Consider the following 23,727-nt stretch of genomic DNA (forward strand, 5'->3'; position numbering starts at 1 on the left):
TCAACAAGGAGTAAAGACTGTTCGAATTCTGCTTTTCTCACATCTTAGCTGTATTATTTTTCCTACACTCACAAAAAAATTTAGGCTTGATATAAGCCTAACATTGAGAAACAGGATCAGCAGGTGGTGGATTCCCTTTAAAATAAAGATTTTAAGGGAAGGAAGCATGACCTTTAATTGGGTATGCTGTATAGCGGCTTTTTGTTCAGAACAACCATGTTAAGCCTTAAATATCTTCCAACTCTGAGAATCTGGGGATCCTTTGAAGTTTCTATTCAATTAATAAGTTAACTTACAGCAATACAAATTCTAAAATTATAGTATCTAATGTATAAGCTAAAATGCATTTCTTGAGGGAGGGGAATGTTCTCAATGCACCTAAGATTATGTAACAGTCACTGCTATACTGAAGAATGATAATTAGTGTTGAATTTGAATGATCCAGTGACACACAAGAGGCCCTTAGCTTTGGGGGTCAACAAAGTTGTTATTAAGGAAGTTCTTAACTTTTTAAAATGTGCAAACTTAAAAATCTCCAATAAATCTCCTTTTTTTGTCCTGCTTCTCTAAAACTCCTGATCCATAACGCTGAGTGCCAGTGTAACTTCAAGGGCCAAAACACTTAAAGATCAGTCTAAGAAGTAGATTTTATGCATTTTATACCTCTCCATAATAAAATGGGTTGAAAAACTCTCTACTAGAGCAAAATGCTTGTTCTTAAAAATCTAATTAATTCAAGTAAATTTTGTAGGAAATGCCATATCATCTCTTTATTATACTATATCAGGCATGTTTCCACATATAGTGACAATGTATTGGAGCTCTGATTTGACAAAGGAGTTAATTAAGTTAATCATTGCTTTATTATCTATAACAAAGTTATATGGTGATTGTAACTGTATTTGTTTGACTTCAAAGCAGGCAAAGAACAAAAATTATTCCTTCAACATTAGTATCTAATTTTCAAATAATAAATAATTTTGATCATTCTTCTCATTCTTCAGTAACTCTGAGAATAAAATGGTTATCTTAGAATTCTGACAAATTTTTTATCATATTTTCTTTGATAATATTTTCTTGACAATACTGTTTTACATAACATGTCTTACAAACATCAAAAACATACTCACCTACAACAGACATTTCAGGAACACTGGCAGTATAGATTTCCTCTGGAAATGTTGGTTCATTGTCATTGATGTCATGTATTTTGATGACAAACTCAGATTCAGGTTCCACTGGCCTCAAAGTTCTTCTGTTAATAGCCTGGGCACGGAGGGTATAAAAGGCTTTTTCTTCCCTATCAATTCTCCTAGTGGCATGAATGTCACCTGTTTTCTCATCAATAATAAAAAGAGTGCCTGCTCCATCTCCAGATAAAATATATTTGAGTGATCCATCTCCCTTATCTTGATCTGAGTGAAGCTAGAAGAAATAAATTTAAAAAAATAAAATCAAAAAAGTTTCACTATTAAATTTCCTTAATTTTCTGAATGTTAAAGGAAAAAACTATTTACTTATTTTCAACTACATATAAGACTATAAGGATTCAGCTATAGCTTTCACCAACTTGAGGCAACAAGAGCTAACTGTCTAGGGCAAAGAAGAAAGAAGATATTATTTTAGCAAGTGTTGCAGATGCACTTTCTATTGTCACAATGGTTACCGGACAATCTGACAGAAAGGGATCATCCATCCCATGCATGTGCTGTTATGGAGAATACAAAGGAAGGATAAAATATCAGTTCTTATCTTCAAAAAGCTTATGATTTAGTCAAAAGATATGCATACAGAAAATAAAAATATAGAGAAAAACTGTTAACACATGAACAAGCATATAACATTACTGATACATAATTTATTGAAAAAAAATCAAAGTAAAGGCCTGTATACTTATCTGGCATTCCTAGGAACTAGTAACTGACCCAATAACTCTCAGCAAAACTATTTTCCTGGCACTTGATATAAGAACTCTGAGATAGATATATTCCTACTCCCCCCTATACTTTTTTATAAAGATAGAAAAATAATCAGCCTATTAGAAAATTCTATGGATTACTCCTTTTGTTTATCAATCAATTGATATTAACAACCTACTCGCTGTTGACAACTGTGCTTGACCCTATGGAAGATAAAAGGTAATATAAACAAACTTAGCAACTTCACCTCAATAAAGATTTATTCATAGAACTAAGTCAGACTACTTAAAAATGTTTCGATGGCAAAAATAAGGCATGTTACAGTGGCATCTCTGTATTGTAAAGTTTACCACCATCTTTGTGAATTTTGTAAAATTAAATTCGAGAATAACATGGGGTTATTAAACAGACAAAAGAAAAAGTGCAGCTATTAAAAAGTTATGATTTGGTTAATATTAGCTATATTTGGTTATAGCTGACTCAATCATCAGAAATTAATATTATTTGGGTATTTTTAGAAAGATATTTTCAGGTTCACCTGTACTGAAATAATTAAGGAATCAAAAGGTCTAAAGAAGATTAGGAAACATAAAAATAAGACACTTTCCATTAATTTAATTAATTCCATTATTCCTAATAATTAACTAGTATGAACATTCAAGAGGGAAAACTAGTTTGGAGGCAAAATTCTTAAAGATTTTTGTCAGGTGGTCCTCTTTACATTTTGATTTTGTATAAAGAATAAACAACTACACAACTTCATGGACATTTCTTTTCTATTGAGGAAGATTAAAAAGGAAAAAAAAAGACCTATTGTGAAGAAGTATAAATTCTGTTCTCCTTGAATCTTTGTTATTTTAAAAGAAAAGAATGAACCTTTAATCATAGTAAACACAGAGTAGCTTCCAAGGGAACAACATAAGAGATAAAGATGGACAACAAAAGGAATAATAACAAATTAATTATAATTGAAACAAATACTTAAATTTCTTATGAACTGAACTGAATTTAGTATATGCTATCCAAGGAAAGTATATGACAGAAAGAGTATATGTTTTTATTGCTTTGTTATTATTAAAGAGGTTACTGATTATGTGATCATTTGAAAGAGTCTGAATCCCTAGCATGCAGTTGGTAAATTGTATAACAGTTTTCTGAAAAATGTATTCTCAAATATTCTGATTATACATACATTTGAACAATAATGCCCCGTGCCTTTTTAACCACTCAATTCTACACTCAATAGGTATCACTAGGTGTGTCCAAGTTTGGAACTGAAAGTGAAGTGAAAGCCCATGTTTTTAAAATTCTTCACTTTATAGATGAACAAACCCTAGAGAAGATAAATGACTTATCAAATGTTATGCAGAGATTCAAATCCCACCCCTCTGACTGTTTCTAGTGAACCACAATGCCACAATGTAACAACTTTTTTTTAAATGAAGCCTGTGTAAGTTTTTTTTTTTCCTTATGTGTCCTTTACTTCTTGTATCTAACTGTGGAGTTATTTGATTTCTAATTATCCATCAATAAAGATACTGGAAGTAATCATCATTATTGCTGTCACTCTATCTGCTACAGAAGTTATCTTTAAGTAAGCCTACATAATAAGAGCTTCTCAAAATCTTCTAATTCCAAAAAACAGACATTTTTTCCACTTGCTTAGCTGTTTACAGTAGAATAAATATAAAAGAAAATATCAAGATATTAACTTGTCACAGGACTATTTCCATCTGAATTCCATTGGGGGAAATGAAATTGATGATGATGACAATGATGACAACAACAACAACAATATGGAATTAGGATAGATTGACATGCTCTTTGTCTTTAAGTTTTCAAGAATGATAGGTTAAGAGATGATGTCATACCAAATACTCATAATCTTTAAAGTACGTGGCATTAAACATTGTCGAAACACCCAGACCTAGATAATATCAAAACCATGGACAGATCATCACTGTCATCCAGTTCCTGAATACAGTTTATCAGCCTTTCCTTTCTGTGTGTGTGTGTGTGTGTGTGTGTGTGTGTAGTGGTGGTGGTGGTGGGGTGTTTAATAAGCTAATAAAAATACTTTTATTTACTTACTAAAGTCATAGTATCCACATGCATTGGATTCTGCAGGTCATATAATATAAATGAATACCAGGATAATGATATAATTTCCAAATATTTTTATCCATACTCCATAAAATTAGCCATTTTGAACAATAACAACAACAATAAATAGTTCACACTTAAATAGCATTTTAAATTTCATTAACTTTGTTCTTCACCAAAACCTTGTGAAGTACATTATACTAGTAATACTATTTTGATTTTATATTTTTCTTTCTATATCCCTCAAATGCTCGCTAAAGAACAGGGAAATAAAATGACTTACAAACTATCATGGCCCTACTAAGTATCAGATACTACACTCAGACTTAAGTTTTCTTATGTTAAAGTAACTAGTGCTTTGTTCATTATAGCATACCACCTTTATTATATTGAAAAATAAGCTACAATAAAAAGTCCTATCATTTGGTTGAAAAATAAAAGCAAGTGGGTAAAAGATGGTGTGAGATAATTAAATGAAAATGTGTAAAAGATGAGGGAATTTATTGGACTGAAACATCTCAATAAGACTAATCAGAATGACCTGGAGACCACTTCGACCCTTATCCCACACTCATAACAATAAGTATTGAAATTATACCCTTCATTAAGGAAAGATATTATTATTTACCTATAGCACTCTGTCCTTACTACTTCTGGAGGATTGTGTATAGCTTGGGCTTCACATTTTTGGAAAGACATTAACAAGTTAGAAAATATCAACAGAACAGTGTCAGGGACCACAGAACAACCCCATAAGAACAGTGAATGAAAGAAATGGGATGTTTAACCTGTAGAAGAGAAGCCTTAGGAGAAAAATGATTATAGTCTTCAAATATTCCAGGGAAGGGATCCTAAGTAGATTAAGTGTTAAATTTGTTTTATTCTGCCTCCAAACATGGTCAATAAACTTTTTAAGCTCCTACTATGTGTCAAGAACTTCTCTAAGTGCTAGAGAGTGAGTTTAAGTGCTCAAAGTGCTCAAAGAACTTCTCTAAGTGCTCAAAGTGAGTTTAAAAAGTTTCTACTCTCAAGGAGCTCACAGTCTAAACTAGAGGACAAAATGCAAACACCTATGTACAAACAAGCTATACATAAGATAAATTAGAAGTAATAAAATGAGAAAAGCTACTGGAATTAAGAAATGGTACAGACTTACTCTAGAAGGTGTGGTTTTACCTGACCTTCAACCTAGGGAATGCCAGGAGGCAGAGATGAGGGTAAAGTGCATTCTAGGCATGGGGAAGTGTCAGTGAAAATGTCCAGAGCATGGAGATGGGGTATCTTGTTCACAGAACAATTAGAAGGCCAGTGTCACTGGATCATAGAGTGCACATTGGGGAAAGAATAGAGAAGTTTAAGAAAACTGAAAAGGTGGAGGGGGTAGAGGTAATGAAGGACCTTGAATATCAGAGAATTTTATATTTGATCTTGGAAAGGGTTGGGAGCCTCTGGAATTTTTTGAGTATGAGTATGCTTAAGGTAGACCACTTTGACAGCTCAGTGGAAGATGAACTGGAACAAGAACGATTTGTAACTCGGAGATCAAACAGCAGGCTACTGATAGTCCAAGCATTAAGTCCTGAATACTTGTCCCAGTGTAGTATCAGTGTCAGAGGAGAAAAAAGGTAGAGGCAATAATATGTACATACATACATACATACATGTATATATATACAAACATATAAAATATATACCTATAAATGTGTGTGTGTGTATCAGCAATTTAAGTTTAATCTAAGGTGGGGTTATTTCATTAGATTTTAGAATTGCCTAAAAGTAGACTGGCTCCCACTTACACCACCCTTTGATCTATACAAAGTGCTCTCCTCATAATACCTCGCTGTAATGCATATTATAAGTACAATCTTCCACATTTTTATAGATGAGGCACATTATCAGTAAGTTTCAGGGTCAAGATCCCTATCTAAGTTTTCTGATTCCAATTTGAGCATTCTTTTACTACACAATGCTGTCATGTTTTAGGTCTGGACGGACAAGTTGGATGGCCACTTATCAGGGATGTTGTAGATTAGGTTCCTGCTCAGGAATGGGCTACAGTAGATGCTTATAAGTCTCTTACAATGATGAAATCCCTTAATTCTTTTTTTCCTAGTTATCAGTATAAGATTACTAGTTAGCCATTAAATTTGGACCAAATCACATTCTGATGATAGGTTCTTAAAAAGATTGGAGGACATAAAATACCTTTCTATTTCCATAAGTAATTTAAAATTCATACATGTTGAATAAATGAATAAGAAATCTGGATTTAATTTAATTAATTTTTGGTGCAATTTGAAGAAATGAGAGGTCTTTATGTAGCAAAATGGATTTGGGTTTCATTCATCTGTTCATGGATGAAAAGGGATTGTAGAAGAGATCAAGAAATACCTGTTTTTAATTATAGTTCTCAGAGAGTATTTTGAATTTAGATAGATCCTATGCTGGCAGGAATAAAGACTGATGGTGTTAATAAGACTATAGGCAAAAAAATCTCAGGAAAGTTTTACAGAATATATATGATCTAAGTATACAAATACTAGTCTTTCACAGGATGGATGGATAAATACTAACATGAATATAATATTACCATCATCATCAAGATCAACCTACTCATTTATATTGCTATTACCAAGAGCAGCCAGATTATTTTATTATTGATATAAGCATTATATTTAGAAGGCTGTAAAAGGAGAGGAGTAAATTGCATGTTTTAGAAGATAGAACTAGCTCTTTGTATTATCCAAGAGAGCAAAAGAGTAAAGCAAAAATTATTTGCTCTACCCAATGGGTTTTTGATCTAAATGATGGTAGATACTCCTGCCCAATAATAAATATTACAAACTCAATTTGACTTGCCCAGTTTGTGGATATATTTAATCTACATTCATCATTTCAGCAAAGGGGGTCCAACCAAAGTGATGGTGATCGTCCTCACTTTTTACTTAGATATACAAAAGAATTGGGATTTCCCTTTCCTTTTACAATATGCTCAAGTGATTTAAAAAATGTTTTTTCAGTATTATTGATGTTTTGTTTTTAAATTACAAATATTAGCAGATTACCTCTCTTGTAACAAAGTAAAAAACTAAAGTAAAATAGTGACCTTATTTGAAAGTATATGCAACATTTTTCACATATAGCACCGTTCTTGCCCAGCTCTCTATTAAAATATAAAATATTTTCCCTCCAACCCTAATTTCTTCTAGGAAAAAATAAAACAGATATTCCTCATTATATATATGAATTTTCAAGCAAAATAAATTCCCTCAATGATTGTATGCAAAAATATGCATATCTCATTCTGCACCCCAAACCTATAATCTTGCTCAAGGATAATATGTTTTATCATCAGTCTCCTGGGATTGTGAATGACCATCGTATTGATTATACTTCTTACAACTCTCAAAGTTTTGGGGTTTTATAATCTTTTTATTTTCCTGCATTTGTTCATTTAATTCTTCATCAGTTTATCAAAGCTTTAAATATTATTTATATAATATTGATGTTATATTTTAAAATATTCCTTCCTTTCTGCTTACTTCAATCTGGATCAGTTCATATGATTCTCTGTAGAAGCTTAGTGTGGTCAAAGGTCTTGTACTATTTTAGTTACATTTCATGTGTAATTCCAAACTGTTTTCCAAAATGATTGAACTCCTTTGTACTTCCACCAATAGTACATGTTTTGTTTTTTTTCCACAGCTTCACCAACATTTCTTATCCTCCTTTTTGTTACCTTTGTGATTCTTGTGTGTAAGAAATGGAAACTCAGATTTCTTAAATTTGCATTTCTCTAAGTAGTAGTTTTTGGAGGATTTTTCATATGGCTATAGATAGTCTTTTCCCTTGAGAACTTTCTGTTCATACCTTTGGCCCATTAATCAATTGTGAAATGACTCTTATTCTCATAAATCTGAATCAGTTCCTTATATATCATGCAAATGTCACCTTAAACAATCTGCATACAATTTCCTAATTAATAGTTTCCCATTTAATCTTAGATTTAATGGACTTGATTGTGCATATGGAGAAAACTTGTAATTTTATGTAATAAAATTAAATATTTAATCTTCCACAATTCTCTCTTTTCTTCTACCCATCGACCTAGTAACTATTTTTCAACGTTTTTCTAATTTGTTTATGTGACTTTTGATATCTAGGTTACATACTCATTTTGAACTTTGTGTAAGGTGTAAGGTGTTGGTCTAAATCTTGTTTCTTCCTGTAAAAATATTTTGTTAACTTGCCTAATTTGGGGGGACTAATCTGACTGGAGGACTAATAGGGGGACTTTTGACTAACTGGTTATCTGACTGCTATTAACTTAATATGGGCCCTTTATAAAGTTCCACTACACTGTTCCATTCCCAAAATTGATAAGCAAAAGATTAAGAAGCCTCTTAACTAAATAATCAAAGCAGAGTTTATTTATAAAAATAAACATAAGAGATAAGGGTTAAGGAATGCAAATTATACAACCTGTCTGCTTTTAATACAATAAGGGCCTTTGCTGCCTCTTGCCTTAGGGTATATTCCACTTTCCCTGCTCAGCTCCTTTCTACTAACTTTCCTCTTAATCTTCTGGTCTCCTTCCAGCGTCTCTAGTCTCTTAAGTCCTCCTGGTAGCCCCTTTCTGTCTGTTCCTCTCCAACCTCTTAACCTTCTGGCCTCTCCCTGGCTTCTAGTCCTTCAGCCTCCGTCCCTTCTTGCTGTTAGGTTTTTCTCTTACCCCAGTCCTCTTAATCTCCTGTGTCCTTCTCTGTTCTGTTAGTCTTGTCTACCCCCTTAATCTTGTCTGTGGGCCTGCCCCTGTCTCTTCCTGTTCCTTCTCACCAGCCCCCCTTTCTCTTGTCAGCCCCCTTGCTGTCTAACTCCCAAGTCTATCTCTATCTCTATCTCTATCTCTATCTCTCTCTCTCTCTCTCTCTCTCTCTCTCTCTCTCTCTCTCTATCTCTATCTATCTATCTATCTATCTATCTATCTATCTATCTATCTATCTATCTATCTATCTATCTATCTATCTATCTATCTATCTTCCTTCTCTCCATTCAAATCTTGGGGCTTTTTGTGCCCACACACACACCAAACTAATCCACCAGCCAGGGCTGGGGCTTGGGGGGAGGGCGGCACACTCAAGCCTCCTGTGCATACCACACCCAGGGCTCCAGGAGCCCGTGCCCCTTGCTGTGCCCCTGGGACCTTGGTACAGGCTACCCCAGAGCCCAGCCTGGACGAGCCCAGGATCTCTCTGATAGATCCTCTCAAGGTGGAGGGAGCTGGGAATCCCTCCCCCAGCTGTCTGACCTGGCGTCTTGTATAGCCCACTGGGCTTTTTGGCTCAGCTGAAGCAGAGGGGGAGGGGCACCAGCCCCTCCCACACAGAAGAGACCCCGATGGCCTAAGGCTTTCTAATCTCAGCCCAAAGGTAGGGTCCCCAAATCAAAATAAATTTCCACATTCCATATTACTATGCAGTTTTTGATAAGTTTTTTTCCATTCATTCATTCATCCATCCATCCATCTATCCATCCATCTATTCATTCATTCATCCATTTCTTTGATGGCATCCTTTATGGCACTTCTCTCCAGTTCCTCGATTCCTTATTTGTAATCTGATATAGCTTACACTGCAATTCATTGTCTTTTAGGTTATGGGCAGTCTCAATTATTCATTGATTGTATTGCTCCATGATGCACTGTCAAGTAATAGCATCATAATGATATTGGAGTTGAAAGATGGACTATTGTTTTATGGAGAAGATTAGAATAATTTTAAAAAGCATTTCAATTAACTCAAGGCCATTGAGTTATTCTTATCTAACTCGATTCTGGCACAATTTGAAGTGCCTACCAAAGCTTTATGGTTATTCTGATGGATTTAATGGATGAATTGTTTGTTGTCCATTTAACTGAATGAGTCCTCCATCTATTTGTTTCATATGTTTATTTACAACATTTATAAATACTAGTTGACTAACATTTTTAGAGTAATTACTGACATCATTTAGGATGGTATATAATTTTCTAGGACTTAATGCAATGAACAAAGTGTCATTTGAAAATAACAGCATTTTGAAAAATTCACCATCTCTAAGAAATCTTGGCATCACCTTCTGATTCTGTGCATGATCACAGTGATAGAATCTAGTACTTTTTATGAAGATTCCTCTTCTTGCTTTATGCATTGCTTGATAACAATGATGAAAGGGTCACTGACCAAGTTTAACTGTTAACGTTTTGAAGGAAATTTGACATACTTATGGGAAATATTGAAAGAATCAAGTTTGCTCTAACAAATCATTTTTTACATCAAGAAACAAAACACAGAGCACGATCTTGTGACCACTAGAATATGATCATCAACATGTGATCCAATGAAAAATGTCACATATAGAAACCTGAATATTGTACTCAGATACAGTGAGTAAGCATTCCCTTGATGCATGTCTAGGTTATTCTTACATAATTGTTACTCTCAAGAGAAAGTCGACATATTTATCAATATTTATTTTTTTGTTTGTTTTTGCCAGGCAATGAGGGTTAAGTAACTTGCCCAGGGTCACACAGCTAGTAAGTGCCAAGTGTCTGGGGCTGGATTTGAACTCAGGTCCTCCTGAATCCAGGGCCAGTGCTTTAGCCACTGTGCCACCTCACTGCCCCTATCAATATTTATTTGTGTTATCTTAGTTGTTTTTGGTTTTGGTTTTGGGGAGAGGTAGTGATACTAACTTCATATTTTTTTGATGTATCTGATGTTTTCTCCTCTTCAGATAACTGGAATTGTTTTCTCAGTGCCCTCAAAATTGTGTGGCCCCTAGAGTGGTCTTCCCTTTTTTATACTTTATCTAACTGAGCTCCTGTCTGTCAAAATATGATAAATGTTATTTTTATTCTTTTATTTGGTGCTAAACTTTTCTTTGAGAAAGTATTCACAAGGAACATGTAAGCAGGTATTTGCAAGTAGTTATACATTTTAGTTCTATCATTTAATTTTCCTGACATATTTTCAGTACATATAAACATGCCTACATTTATACATGGAGGTATAAATTATATATGAATATAATTTTGCTTACCTCCCCTTTTTCCATTTTTCACTGAAATAATTGGGTATCAAAATATATATTGCATGGTCTGGCTTTAGTATATAATACATAATTGTTATGGTCCTACTCCATTGAAATTTAATGGAATAAAAATTTGGAAAGGAATTCTCATAAAAGGAAACATTCATGACATTTTGTACCTTTCTAATGTGTGCATTGTATTTTATCCTGTATTATATGCACACACACACACACACACACACACACACACACTAATTTTGCATAGTTGAAGTTTTTACTAGAAAAGAGTACTTTGAAATTCATTGGTATAGTCTCCAGACAGCACATAATATAGTCCTTCTCACACAATCATATAAAATAAAACAAAAGAACATAATGGTATTTTTGGTCTTATAGAGAAGAAATAAGACTCATCCTACCTGGGTCTTTCTCAGTTTAATAATAATTAACACTTTGAATAAAAGAAAGAAAAGTACTTTTTTTTCCTACTACGACAAAGTAACACTTTCTTTATACTGTTTTCAATAGTGGAAGAAAAACCACAAAGGAATGTCTCAAGAGCAGTAGCTGTACTACTTTGGATTTTATTAGACTATATTAGAAATCCCTGCATTATCAGTATGAAGAAGCAGTTTTCATCAGCTGACCGGATGGTATCAAATGAAGGAACAACCTTCTCAAATTAGGCTACAGTCTGGGCCAGTCTTGAGCCTGCAGCTGCTATAATGAGTTGACCCTGAGGGGAAACAGAAATTTCTGGAGGCGAATGGCTATCCCAATTAAGCCCCAGAAGCTCCTTATCTTGGTTGAAACTGACAGGAGATAAAGGGACTTATATTACTGGAAATGGAGAAACTGTAATGCAAGAGTATTGGAGCTGCTCTCTAAGCAGTTACAGAAGGAAACTAAGGAAGGAAATAATAACCTTTGTAAGAAGTCATGGCTTTACTCTCCCTTGTTGAAAAGTATTCTTTCTGGAGTTCTTCTCAAGCCTTACCCAATTGTTTTTCTATATCTTCTTTTTCACTCTCTATTTGACATCTTTGCATTTTCTCTATTATATTTTGCCTTTCTCTCTATCTCTCTCTCTTTTCCCCTAGTACTATACTTTATTCCCCTCTCTTTTCTACTTTCTATTCCTCTCCTTTCCCTTTTTATGATCATAAAACCCCAAAAACCATAGTGAATTTTTAAAAAAGGCCATTTTTAAAGTTGCAGATGTTGAATTGTTTATTCACTTTTCAAAGTTCAGTATCTCTCTGTTTCAACACATTATTTTTTTTGTTGCTTTTCTTTTTTTCTCCAAAAGAGAATTTCTTTTAACTATGAGATGCAACAGTATATACTGTATGCCAAGGAAGCTTCATATTGATAAAACAGTCATTTTTTATTTTCATTGATTTGATTTGGTATTGGTGTTCTGTCGCGTGAAAGTTCTCATTTTGCTTAACACAGAGAATTTTTGCTAAACTATCGTGATTGTGGCAGGCTTTAGTTTTTCAGCAACACCTGTTCTCTGCTGTGAAACATTTGTGCCACAAATCTTTAAGAAGAATTTTATGTTAATGCTGACCTTTTCTTTCCTTGAAGAGGGTCTATTAAAAATTCACAACCTGCTGTGTTCCTTGTAAATTCACTAAGCAGATAAAGGACATGGCAAGATACATGACAATTAAGGAAAATAGAACAACTCGTACTGCACTATACTTTTTTAAAAAATGTAGTTTTCTTAGTATTTGTTGGTCTTCAACATTTGGAAGTTTAAACTTAACCTATGCATATAACTATATCCTTAGTTTCTAAAAGGATGGTTTTATTAATGGAATGAACTAAATGATTTAAAAATTATATATAAAAATATGTGTGTGCATATATATGTATATGTGTGTGTGTGTGTATATATATATATATATAAATCACTATGTGTTTAATAAGGACTTAATATTTTTGAAAGATATGGAACCATATAGGATTCTTACTAATAATTAATTTTTATCTGTTCCTAAAATCACAGAATTGTATAACTGGAAGAAACTTTGACATTAGTCCAATCCTCTAAATCCAATCCATTATCACTAAAAAATATGAATAATAGAGAAGGTAATGATAAAACCCATATACAATTAGAGTGCTGATTTAGGATGCAGAATGGCATAGGTTCAAATCCCACCTCTGATCCTTACTGGTTGTGTAACCATTGACATGTAACAATTTCCCTGATCTTCTGTTTTTTTATTTATAAAACAGTTATGAGGATCAAATGAGATAATGACTTTAAGGTTAATATAAATATCAGTATTAACATAGTGAAAATGCTGGGGCCTGAATATTTGTGTTCTCACTCATGGCTCATGGCACTTTTCATTACATATTTCTCAATGAATTGTTTAAGAATTAAGTTAAGTTTTGGGATCAAAGGACAAATGAAATACCTATCAGGAGACATAGGATGAGCGCAAGTCCCTATTGCTTTCAATTCTTCTTTGAGAGACATACGGAGCTATTTTAAAAAGCATATAGAGGGGCAGTTAGGTGGCACAGTGGATAAAGCACTGGCCCTGGATTCAGGACAACCTGAGTTCAAACACTGCCTCAGACACTTGACAATTTCTAGCTATGTGACCCTGGGCAAGTCACTTAACCCCCATTGCCCCTCAAAAAAAAAAAAACATATAGAAATATATTTGTCATTTCAAAATACAGTATGGGGCAGCTAGATGGCGCAGTGGTAAAGCACGGGCCCTGGATTCAGGAGTACCTGAGTTCAAATCCGGCCTCAGACACTTGACACTTACTAGCTGTGTGACCCTGGGCAAGTCACTTAACCCTCATTGCCCTGCAAAAAAAAAAAAAATACAGTATGGACCTGAGTCAGGAAGACCTCAGTTTAAATTCTATCTTAGACACTTTCTGAATGTGTGATGGGGCAAGTTATTAAACCTTTTTTTGCCTCAATTTCTTCTTTTATAAAATGGTGAAAATAACAGCAACTGTCTCCTAAGGAGTTGGTAAGGATCAAATGAGAATATGTGTGAAGCATTCTGCAACTCTTAAATCACTGTAGAAATGCAGGGTGTTCATTATTATTATAGTTACAATCTTGAAAACATATATATCCTTGTGCTATGTGTTGTTATCTTTTATATCATTACATTCTTCTGTAGTATGTGGGCATTTGATTCCATTTCAAAAGCACATATGGAGATACCATAAATAAGATTTGAACTTATAATGAACATCCTTAGAATAGTCCTATTAATCAAAGAGGAAAAAAGGGCACAGAACAATTGTTCGGAATTTCAGTAGGTTGAGCCTTCCAAAAAAAAAGTCTCAAAAGTTTTGTGCATACATTATCTTGTGCACAGTAATGATTTTATGTGGAATTTTCCTGTGTGGCAGCTGGGCTGTGTCTACACTTGTCAAAAAATAATCTACAGTGTGTAGCATAAACGATGCTATTCCCATCACATCAACATTAACATTCTGTTTTAATTGCTCCAGTGAGTAACACTGAATAAAAAATAAAATATTGAGTCTAGTAATTTGAAATTTGCATGAAAGAAAGAAGGCAACGGGAATTGATTCTGAATCTTTAAGGGCTTTCAAACCAAACACACACACACACACACACACACACACACACACACACACGCTGTATTACTTTGTAGCTGTTGTGTGGTGGGATGAGAAAGTGAGGAGAAAGCATTAGGGGATGGTAAAAGAGGGAGGTGGAAATGGCATGAGAAACACAGTGCTTGTAGTTATTAAAATTATAGTATAGTATTGGGAAAGTGTATATGCCACTTTAAAACATATTTTTTTAACCCTTTCCAGCTTTTTTTGTTTGGTTTGATTTTTAATTGATAATGTAGTACAGATCATTGTCACAAATATAGATCAGATGATGCATTTTGAAGTTTTGAGGAAAAATGTCTATGTATAACACATCATTTAAGAATGTAATTAAAGGAAGGATCCATATTCCCTAAAACATGTAGCAAATGCAGATGAAGTCCTTTCTGGCACAAGACTTCTTGTAGCACCCAAAAGGCAAAATAGTGTAGGCCAAATGAGAGATTAAATTTTTTAAAATGCCAATTGCCTAAGTCAATACCGAGCTTGAAATTGATATGAGTTTACACTTAAAGTGAAATAGGCCTCTTTATATGTCTATTCTATTGTCTTAGAATACAATCTCCTTGAGATTATTTGAATTGAATTATTTCATTCTTTGGATTTATATCCTCAGCAGCTATGACACTGCCTGACATATAGGAGGAGCTTCATAAATTCTTGTTGTTTGATAGGCAGATAGATAAATTGATCAATATGGCATAGCCCTAATAGGATTTGAATATATGGAACTTAATTTTTTAGACTTTTTTCCATTAACCAACTTTAGGGATATTTTTACTAAAAACAGATTCCTAATTTTGTCTGAGAGACCAGGTCTAATAGATTATGCTGACAATCCAGTATACTTTGGGAATAGGTCTAGAGCTATAATGGTCCTTACCAGGGATGTTGCAGGTAATTTAAGACTGCAGTGCGATGATCTAGGTCTTTTACTGGATTCCACATAGTGGCCTATTTCTCCTAAGTGGTATCTGCTGCTAGAACCCAAGGCATGTTAATGGATCAGAACTGTGTTGTCTCATTGTTGGCATGGTATCACCTTGCTAATACTGAATAAATACAACACCAGTAGTGAAAACAGAAGATAAAACTCAGGTAGGTTTCCAGGAGACATTTTTAACAAGGAATTTTGTGTTCCAGGTGCCTGTTAAATTGTATCCCCCTTCCATAAAAAGTTATAAAAAATAGATAGAATAGCTACCAAAATAGGAAGAACCAGCTGGAGAGTATTCCACTGCCAGGCAGTACATGGAACTGTCAGCTATTGCTGCTTTGTCTTATCTCATTCTGAAAAACACTTTGATGTGAAAGATATAAATTCGGCTGAAAACATATAAAGACACACACACACCCCACTCAATGTACTAAAAACATATGTACTCTAAAGATGCTTTAAGCAAGCAAATGAAAATAAAGTACTTCAATGTTTTTGGAAGTTTTTCTAGACCTTTGAAGTAGTTTATATAGCCCACATAAGGCAGATTTTCTAAAGTAGTAATAGTGCCTCATGGCTAGTAAACAAGCTTATTTTGAAAAGCATTTAAGCTTAACTCAGGTCTCTAAGTTACTTCTCACTTCAATACTTGTACAGAAAATGGTCTTCTAGCAGTTTTTACAACTGAGATCATGTGTATCCACAAGTACTTTGCTCAGCACAGAGAGTGACTTCTTCATTATATGGATATCTGTGCATATATACATATAAGTGGGTGTATACATTTATATGTATATGCAATTCTCATGAATAAGTGTATTCCTCATCCATAACCAATGACTAGATAGAACATGGATAATTTATATTTATGTATATATATATTTATCATGTATATACATACATACATACATGATAAATTGATAGACTTCTTATCCATAACCGTTATATCAAAATAGATGATGATAGAAAGATAGGTAGGTAGGTAGGTAGATAGATAAATAGACAGATAGATAGATAAATAGATAGACAGACAGACAGACAGACAGACAGACAGACAGACAGACAGACAGACAGACAGACAGATAGATAGATAGATAGATAGATAGATAGATAGATAGATAGATAGATAGATAGATAGATAGAATGATAGAATGATAGATGGGTCAATAGCCTTGAATATTAAAGCAAATATTAGAGAGGCAGCCAGGTGCCGCAGTGGATAAAGCACCAGCCCTGGATTCAGGTGTACCTGAGTTCAAATCTGGCCTCAGACACTTGACACTTACTAGCTGTGTGACCCTGGGCAAGTCACTTAACCCTCATTGCCCGGCCAAGAAATCAAACAAACAAAAACCAAATATTAGGTGCCTTAGTGAAAAGATCAATGACTTCTTTGTATTTTTAGCTTGTTTCAGTGTATATGCTAAAAATCTTTCTTGTTTGATGTATTATAATAAGGAGAATGTGGGTTAATTACAAAGCTCAGATAAGCTGACATTATTTTATCATTAGAATGTATCATCACACAAAAATGGCCATGTGACAACTATAATATATGTGAGCAGGGACATAAATTAAAATCTGAAATTGACCAATTCTGTGATTTTTGCCTCAATTAGTTCTAGCAATATGTACTCAAAATCTCATATTTCAAATCATAGAATCAAAACATTTCAGATATCATCACTATCTCCTAAAACTGAAACCAAAATATGCATACAAAATACCTAATGAATGGTCCTCTAGTCTTTGTTTGAAGATCTCTAATTAAAGAGATCACAATACTAACAAAAGCATCCCTTTCTTTCCACTTTTACATAGGTCAATATTGAGATTTCTTTTCTTGACTTTAATATAAAATGTCCTTCTTTTTATTTTCTATCAAGTATGCCAAATCATATCATTTGGACCAATCTGAACAAATCTCTTCCATGATAACCCTTTACACATTTAGTCAAAACTAGCGTGCTTCTAACTTTTCCTTCAACTGACACTCATATCATGAACTTGAAGCTCATCAACATCCTGCTTTTTCACCATGGACTCTATTGCTTATTAATATCTTACCTAATATATGCTGACAACAACTAAAAACAATACTTCAAATGTGGTAAGACCAGGATACGTTAGGACTATGAACTCCTTATTTTTGAATGCTTGATCTCTCTTAATGAAGTGTTAGATTTAATTATTACTTCTAGATAATATTGTTGAATCACCTTATAGCCTCCTAAAAATTCTAGATCTTTATCAAATAAACTACTGTAGTATTTCCTTCTTCATCTAATATTTGTGAAATTGATTTTTGAAGTTGTGAGTGGAACTTTACATTTATCCTTCTTTAATTTCTTCTTATTTACTATCTCTCCAGGATGTGAGTTATTCCTCCCAATTCTTTAACATCTGTAATTTGAGAATAATCAGTCTATGTATATATTTGTGCCAATGATATAATTTTTTTTTTTTTAGTGAGGTAGTTGGGGTTAAGTGACTTGCCCAGGGCCACACAGCTAGTAGGTGTTAAGTGTCTGAGGCCAGATTTGAACTCAGGTACTCCTGACTCCAGGGCCGGTGCTCTATCCACTGCACCACCTAGCTGCCCCGATATAAATTTTAAATAAATTTCCATGTCACATGAGTAACACGATGGAGGAATGGGCATTTTCTCCTTTACCCATGGCCTTTCAGACCTCTCCAAAACAGAAATTATACACCAAAGACAAAATAACTTTCACTGTTCCCATCACTTAGGAAACAAATAATGCAAAAGAAAGTTAAAAAAATCCCCACAAACCCAGGAACTTCCACTCACTGATGCTGAACTTACTCAACATTTCTCTCCCAACTCCAATGCTTTTAGAAGCAAGGCCAGAAAACCTATATAAAACCCTCCCCCATCCTTCTTATGAGAGCTACAGTGACACTGCCTCTAACCTGTGCAAGTCTATTTGGCAGCCAAAGTGGCAACATCCCTTTAGGAAGAATACTCTGGGAGTGACAGCAATCTGGAATCACCAGTGTCAGAGAAAGTGGGGTTTGAAAGGCTAGTTCCAAGCTAGAAAACTAAGAGAGAGAGAGGGAGAAAGGTGATCAGGACAGGGCACTCTACATGTTTTTTAACATTTTTTAACACTCTACTGACCACCCAAAAGTTATTTGGGACAGAGATCTACTTTGGGGAACAAAGAAATACTCATCATTGAAGGCAATTCAGACACTTTGAGATCTAGGCCCAAAGGAAACTACAATCAGAGGGAAGGGGGTCAGCAAGTGAGTGATAAATAAAATATGGGGGGGGGATAAGACTGAAAGTATCAAAGATTTCAGGAAGAAAAAATCCTCAAAGGCCTTGAAACATAACAGATAAAGAGGAAAAACATAAAGAACTATAAAAAATATGACCTCCAGACCTAATAAATGAGTTCAGGCATCTATAGATATAGCCTTCAAAAATTGGAAAATGATACAATATTTGATCATAAAAATGATTCTATGAATTTAAGAACATGGAGGTACAATAAATGGTTACTCTGTGGCTTAAAAGAGAAAGTATAGAATTATGAGTGTAGAATTTATGTGCTGCACAAGAAATATGAGCAGAACAGAAAAAAAAAATAAATCTGAAATGGGAAGCTTCACCAAACCAAACCAAATAAATAGAAAACAAAAACAAATGAGAGAACAATAAATTGGGAATGTAAATAAATAGAACTAAAGGACAACCTATAAAAAGAGTTAAAATAAACAATAGCATTACAAATATGCTCATTATGCAAACAAAAAGTGTCAGTCTGAACATAGGATGAGCAAAAACAACTTAAAGTTCATAGGTATCCCAGAAGAAATGCTAGAACAACAACAACAACAACAACAACAACAACGAAAATAGGACAGTAGACTAATGAAGGAAATTAGACAAAAGAACTGTCCCAAAATTCTAAACATAGAAAATGATATTCCTATTGAAAGGATTCACAAATCATATGGGGGGGGGGGGTTCTGGGGGGATACCAAGTCTGAAAACTCCAAGATACATAGTGGTTCAATATAACAATTAATTCAGAAACAAGTGTTCAAACCATCACGGGAAATACCTGCAAATATATACAAAAGGACATGGAATAATAAAAGACTATTCCAAACTAACTAGAAAAAGGAGGAGGAAATGGAATGACATGTTCTAAAGAGAAATGGAGCTCACTCACTCTTTTTTTGAATAAAAAACTTTTAATTTTATGTACTCAAAATTATGATTTTGTCATCTGTGAGCCTTTTTAATAAGTATTTTATTATTTTCCAGTTACATATAGTTTTCAACATTTGTTTTCATAGGAGTTTTAGTTCCAAATTTTACTCCCACCCTCCCTTCCCTGACTCCTCCCCAAGACAGAAAGCAATCTGATATAGGTTATATATGTGCAATCACATTAAACATATTTCTGCATTAGTCATATTTTGAAAGGAGAACCAGAGCACAAGGGAAAAACCTCAAAAAAGAAGGAAACAACAGCCCAAAAGTAGAAACAGTATGGTTCAATCTGCATTCACAAACCACAGTCCTTTTTTCTGGATGCTGAGAACATTTTCTATCATTAGTTCTTTGAAATTGCTTTGGATCATTGCACTCCTAAGAAGAGCCAAGTCTATCACCATTGTTCATCATACAGCATTGCTATTACTGTGTACAATGTTCTCCTGGTTCTTCTCCTTTCAGTAAGCATCAGTTCACATAAGTCCTTCCACATTTCTTTGAACTCTTCCTGCACATAATTACTTTTCACATTGATTTTTTAAAAGTTTGTGTTATATATTTTCTTCCTCCAGCAATCCTCAACCCTCCCTATGAAATCAAGCAACTCAATATTAGTCATTGATGTACAGCTATGCAAAACATTTCATTAGTCAGGTTGTAAAAGAAAATAGACAAAATAATTTTAGAAAGAGGAACTAACACAAAAAAATTATACATCAATCTATATTCAGATACCATCAGTTCTTCCTCTGTTGATGGTATGCATTTTTATATCTGCTTCTGATATTATCCTGCTCATCATTTCTTTCACAGTCACTATAGCTAACTGTATCACCCTCCATCTTATTCCCTCCCCTTGATATTTACCATGTTTTCTATCTTCCTTCACCTCTCCCTGCCTTATCTCCTTCCCCTTCCATTTTTCCTCAGGGCACAATATATTACTATACCCACTTGAGTGTGTATGTTATTCCCTCTTTGAGCCAGTTCTGATGAGAGTAAGGCTAACTCACTCCCCGACTCCTTGCCCAACTTCCTCTCAACTCCATATTCTTTTTCTTGTTTCTTTTATGTGAGCTACTTTTCCTCAGTCCACCTCTCCCTTTCCCTTTCTTGCAGTGCATTCCTCTGACTCCTTAACTTAATTTTGAAGATGTAATCATGGGTCAGCTAGGTGACATATTGAACAAAGCACCAGCCCTAGACCCAGCAGGCCCAGAGCCCATATCTAGGCCAAGACATAAGCCACCCCACCCTACCTGCCCCACAAAAACAAGTGTAAACTAAAAAAAAATGCTTTACAGAACTAATCCTTACATATGCAATTCACACCTGTGTCCTCTAAGTATATTCCTTTAAGCTACCCTAATACTGAGATCTTATGAGCTAGAAGTATTATCTTCCCATGTAGGAATGCAAACAGTTTAATCTTTTAATATCCCTTATGATTTTTTCCCCTGTTTACCTTTTTATGCTTCTCTAGTGTGTTGTATTTGTTTTGTTTTGTTTTGTTTTTTTTAGTGAGGCAATTGGGCTTAAGTGACTTGCCCAGGGTCACACAGTTAGTAAGTGTCAAGTGTCTGAGGCAGGATTTGAACTCAGGTCCTCCTGACTCCAGGGGCGGTGCTCTATCTACTGCGCCACCTAGCTGCCCCCTAGGGTGTTGTATTTGAAAGTCAAATTTTCTATTCAATTCAGGTCTTTTCATCACAACTGCCTTAAAGTCCTCTTTTTCACTGAAGTCCCATTTTTCTTCCTGAAAGATTATACACAGTTTTGCCAGGTAGGTGATTTTTAGCTGCAAGTCCTAGTTCCTTTGCTGTCTAGAATATCATATGCCATGCCCTCTGGTCCTTTAATGTAAATGCTGTTAGACCTTGTGTTATCTTTTTCTGTTGTTGTTTGTTTTTTTGTTTGTTTGGGGGTTTTTTTGCACCGCAATGAGGGTTAAGTGACTTGCCTAGGGTCACATAGTTAGTTAAGTGTCAAGTGTGTGAGGCTGGATTTGAACTCAGGGAGTCCTGACTCCAGGGCCAGTGCTTTATCCACTGCTCCACCTAGCTGCCTGACCTTGTGCTATCTTTGCCATAGCTCCCCAGTATTTGAATTCCTTTTTTCTAGCTGCTTGCAATCATTTCTCCTTGACCGGGGAGCTCTGGAATTTGGCTATAATATTCCTGGAGCTTTTCCTTTTGGGATCTCTTTCAGGAGGTGATTGGTAGATTCTTTCAATTTCTATTTTACCTTCTGCTTCTAGAATATTAGGGCAATTTTCCCTGATGATTTCTTGGAAGATGATATCTAAGTTCTTTTTTATTTTTGGTCATGGTTTTTAAGTAGTCCAATGATTTTCAGATTATCTCTCCTGGATGTGTTTTCCAGGTAAGTTGTTTTTCCAAGGACACATTTCATATTGGCTTCTCTTTTTTTATTTATTTGGATTTGCTTTACTTTGTCTTGGTTTTTCATAAAGTCACTAGCTTCCATTTGTTCAATCCTAATTTTTAGGCAATTATTTTCTTCAGAGAGCTTTTGTATCTCCTTTTCCATTTGGCTTTTCAAGCTGTTGACTTTGTTCTCATGTTTTTCCTGCATAGCTCTCATTTTTCTTTCCATTCTTTCTTCCACCTCTCTAAATCTTCCTTCTTCTCCTACTTTCTCTTCAAAGTTCCTTTTGATTGCTTCCATGGCTTGAGACCAATTCATATTTTTCTTGGAAGCTTTGGATGCTGGAGCCTTGACTTTGTTATTCTCTTCTTCTGAGGTTGTATTCTGATCTATCTTTCCCCCAAAGAAGCTCTCCATGGTCTGCAGTTTTCTTTGCCTACTCATCTTGACCTGGAAGCAGATGTCTGATTGGAATCTGATTCTTTATGGTCAGAAGCCTGTGCCCCTCCTCCACTGGCCCAACACCACTCGATTTAGGTCACTGTTTCAGAACCAGGGCACTTTGCCCCAACTCAAGCAGTGATCCCAGCCACTTCACCCTGGCCAACTGCTGAACCCCCTCACTGATCCACATGCTGAGCCTCAGAAGAAGAGGCTGGTGCTGAAGACTCTGAGAACCTGGAGATGTGCTTTGTTCCAGGATGGGTATGCACCACACTAAGCTCCTTTCTCAGCCCAATCAGCTGGTGATCCCATTTGCTGTCTTTGACTGGAAAATAGTCTCACTCTATTCTTATATGGGTTAGGTTGCTCCAGGAATTGTCTTATGGCATTGTTTTGGAGTGAGTGAATGGGTTTATCAGGAACTTGGGTAAGTCACAGTCTTTCCTTCACCATCTTGGCTCTGCCCCCTCTCACTCACTCTTAAGTGGAGCAAAGCCCAGTTTGACATAATGCAAATTTGAGCTTAATCAGAGGACAAAGTATGGATGATGAAATATGAAGGAGCATTTGGAATATTTTTAGGAAGAAAAACCAAAGAGATTATTTGCCTCTTAAACACCCTAAATAATAAATAATAGCAATTCAGGAGGAGTGTGTGTGTGTGTGTGTGTGTGTGTTTGTGGAGGTGAAGTGTCAAGCAAGAAAATAAAAGCAACAGAGAAACAACAGGCCAGTAAGAGACTTTTTCCTAAATGTACATAATCATAATGAAGGTAGAAATCTGGTAGAGGTAACAATGAAGATGTGAATAGGAGATATTATGGACAGAATATTGCAATACCCTTTCTATAGGTGAATGCTTCCTTTGTGGGAACACATAACATGGAAGGGTACATAAAAGGGTCATGTGATTAAGATTATAAAGAGGACTAAGTGATGCTTTCTATGATGTGTTTGGGTCATATCAAGGCTAGCAATAA

The 23,727-nt window shown here is 34.8% G+C and overlaps 1 protein-coding gene across 4 annotated transcripts in view; it reads right to left on the reverse strand.

The window, feature by feature from the left end:
• LOC122735941 (cadherin-10) overlaps positions 1-23,727 on the reverse strand; it is a 301,841-nt gene that overhangs the window by 92,961 nt on the left and 185,153 nt on the right. For all 4 annotated transcript variants that reach the window (XM_043977833.1, XM_043977831.1, XM_043977834.1 and 1 more), the window contains exon 3: positions 1,131-1,425. In XM_043977833.1, the coding sequence (XP_043833768.1) occupies positions 1,131-1,425 (295 nt within the window). The remainder of the gene's footprint in view (positions 1-1,130; positions 1,426-23,727) is intronic.

The sequence above is a fragment of the Dromiciops gliroides genome, chromosome 1 (assembly GCF_019393635.1).
Source record: "Dromiciops gliroides isolate mDroGli1 chromosome 1, mDroGli1.pri, whole genome shotgun sequence".
In the NCBI taxonomy this organism is placed as follows: Eukaryota; Metazoa; Chordata; class Mammalia; order Microbiotheria; family Microbiotheriidae; genus Dromiciops; species Dromiciops gliroides.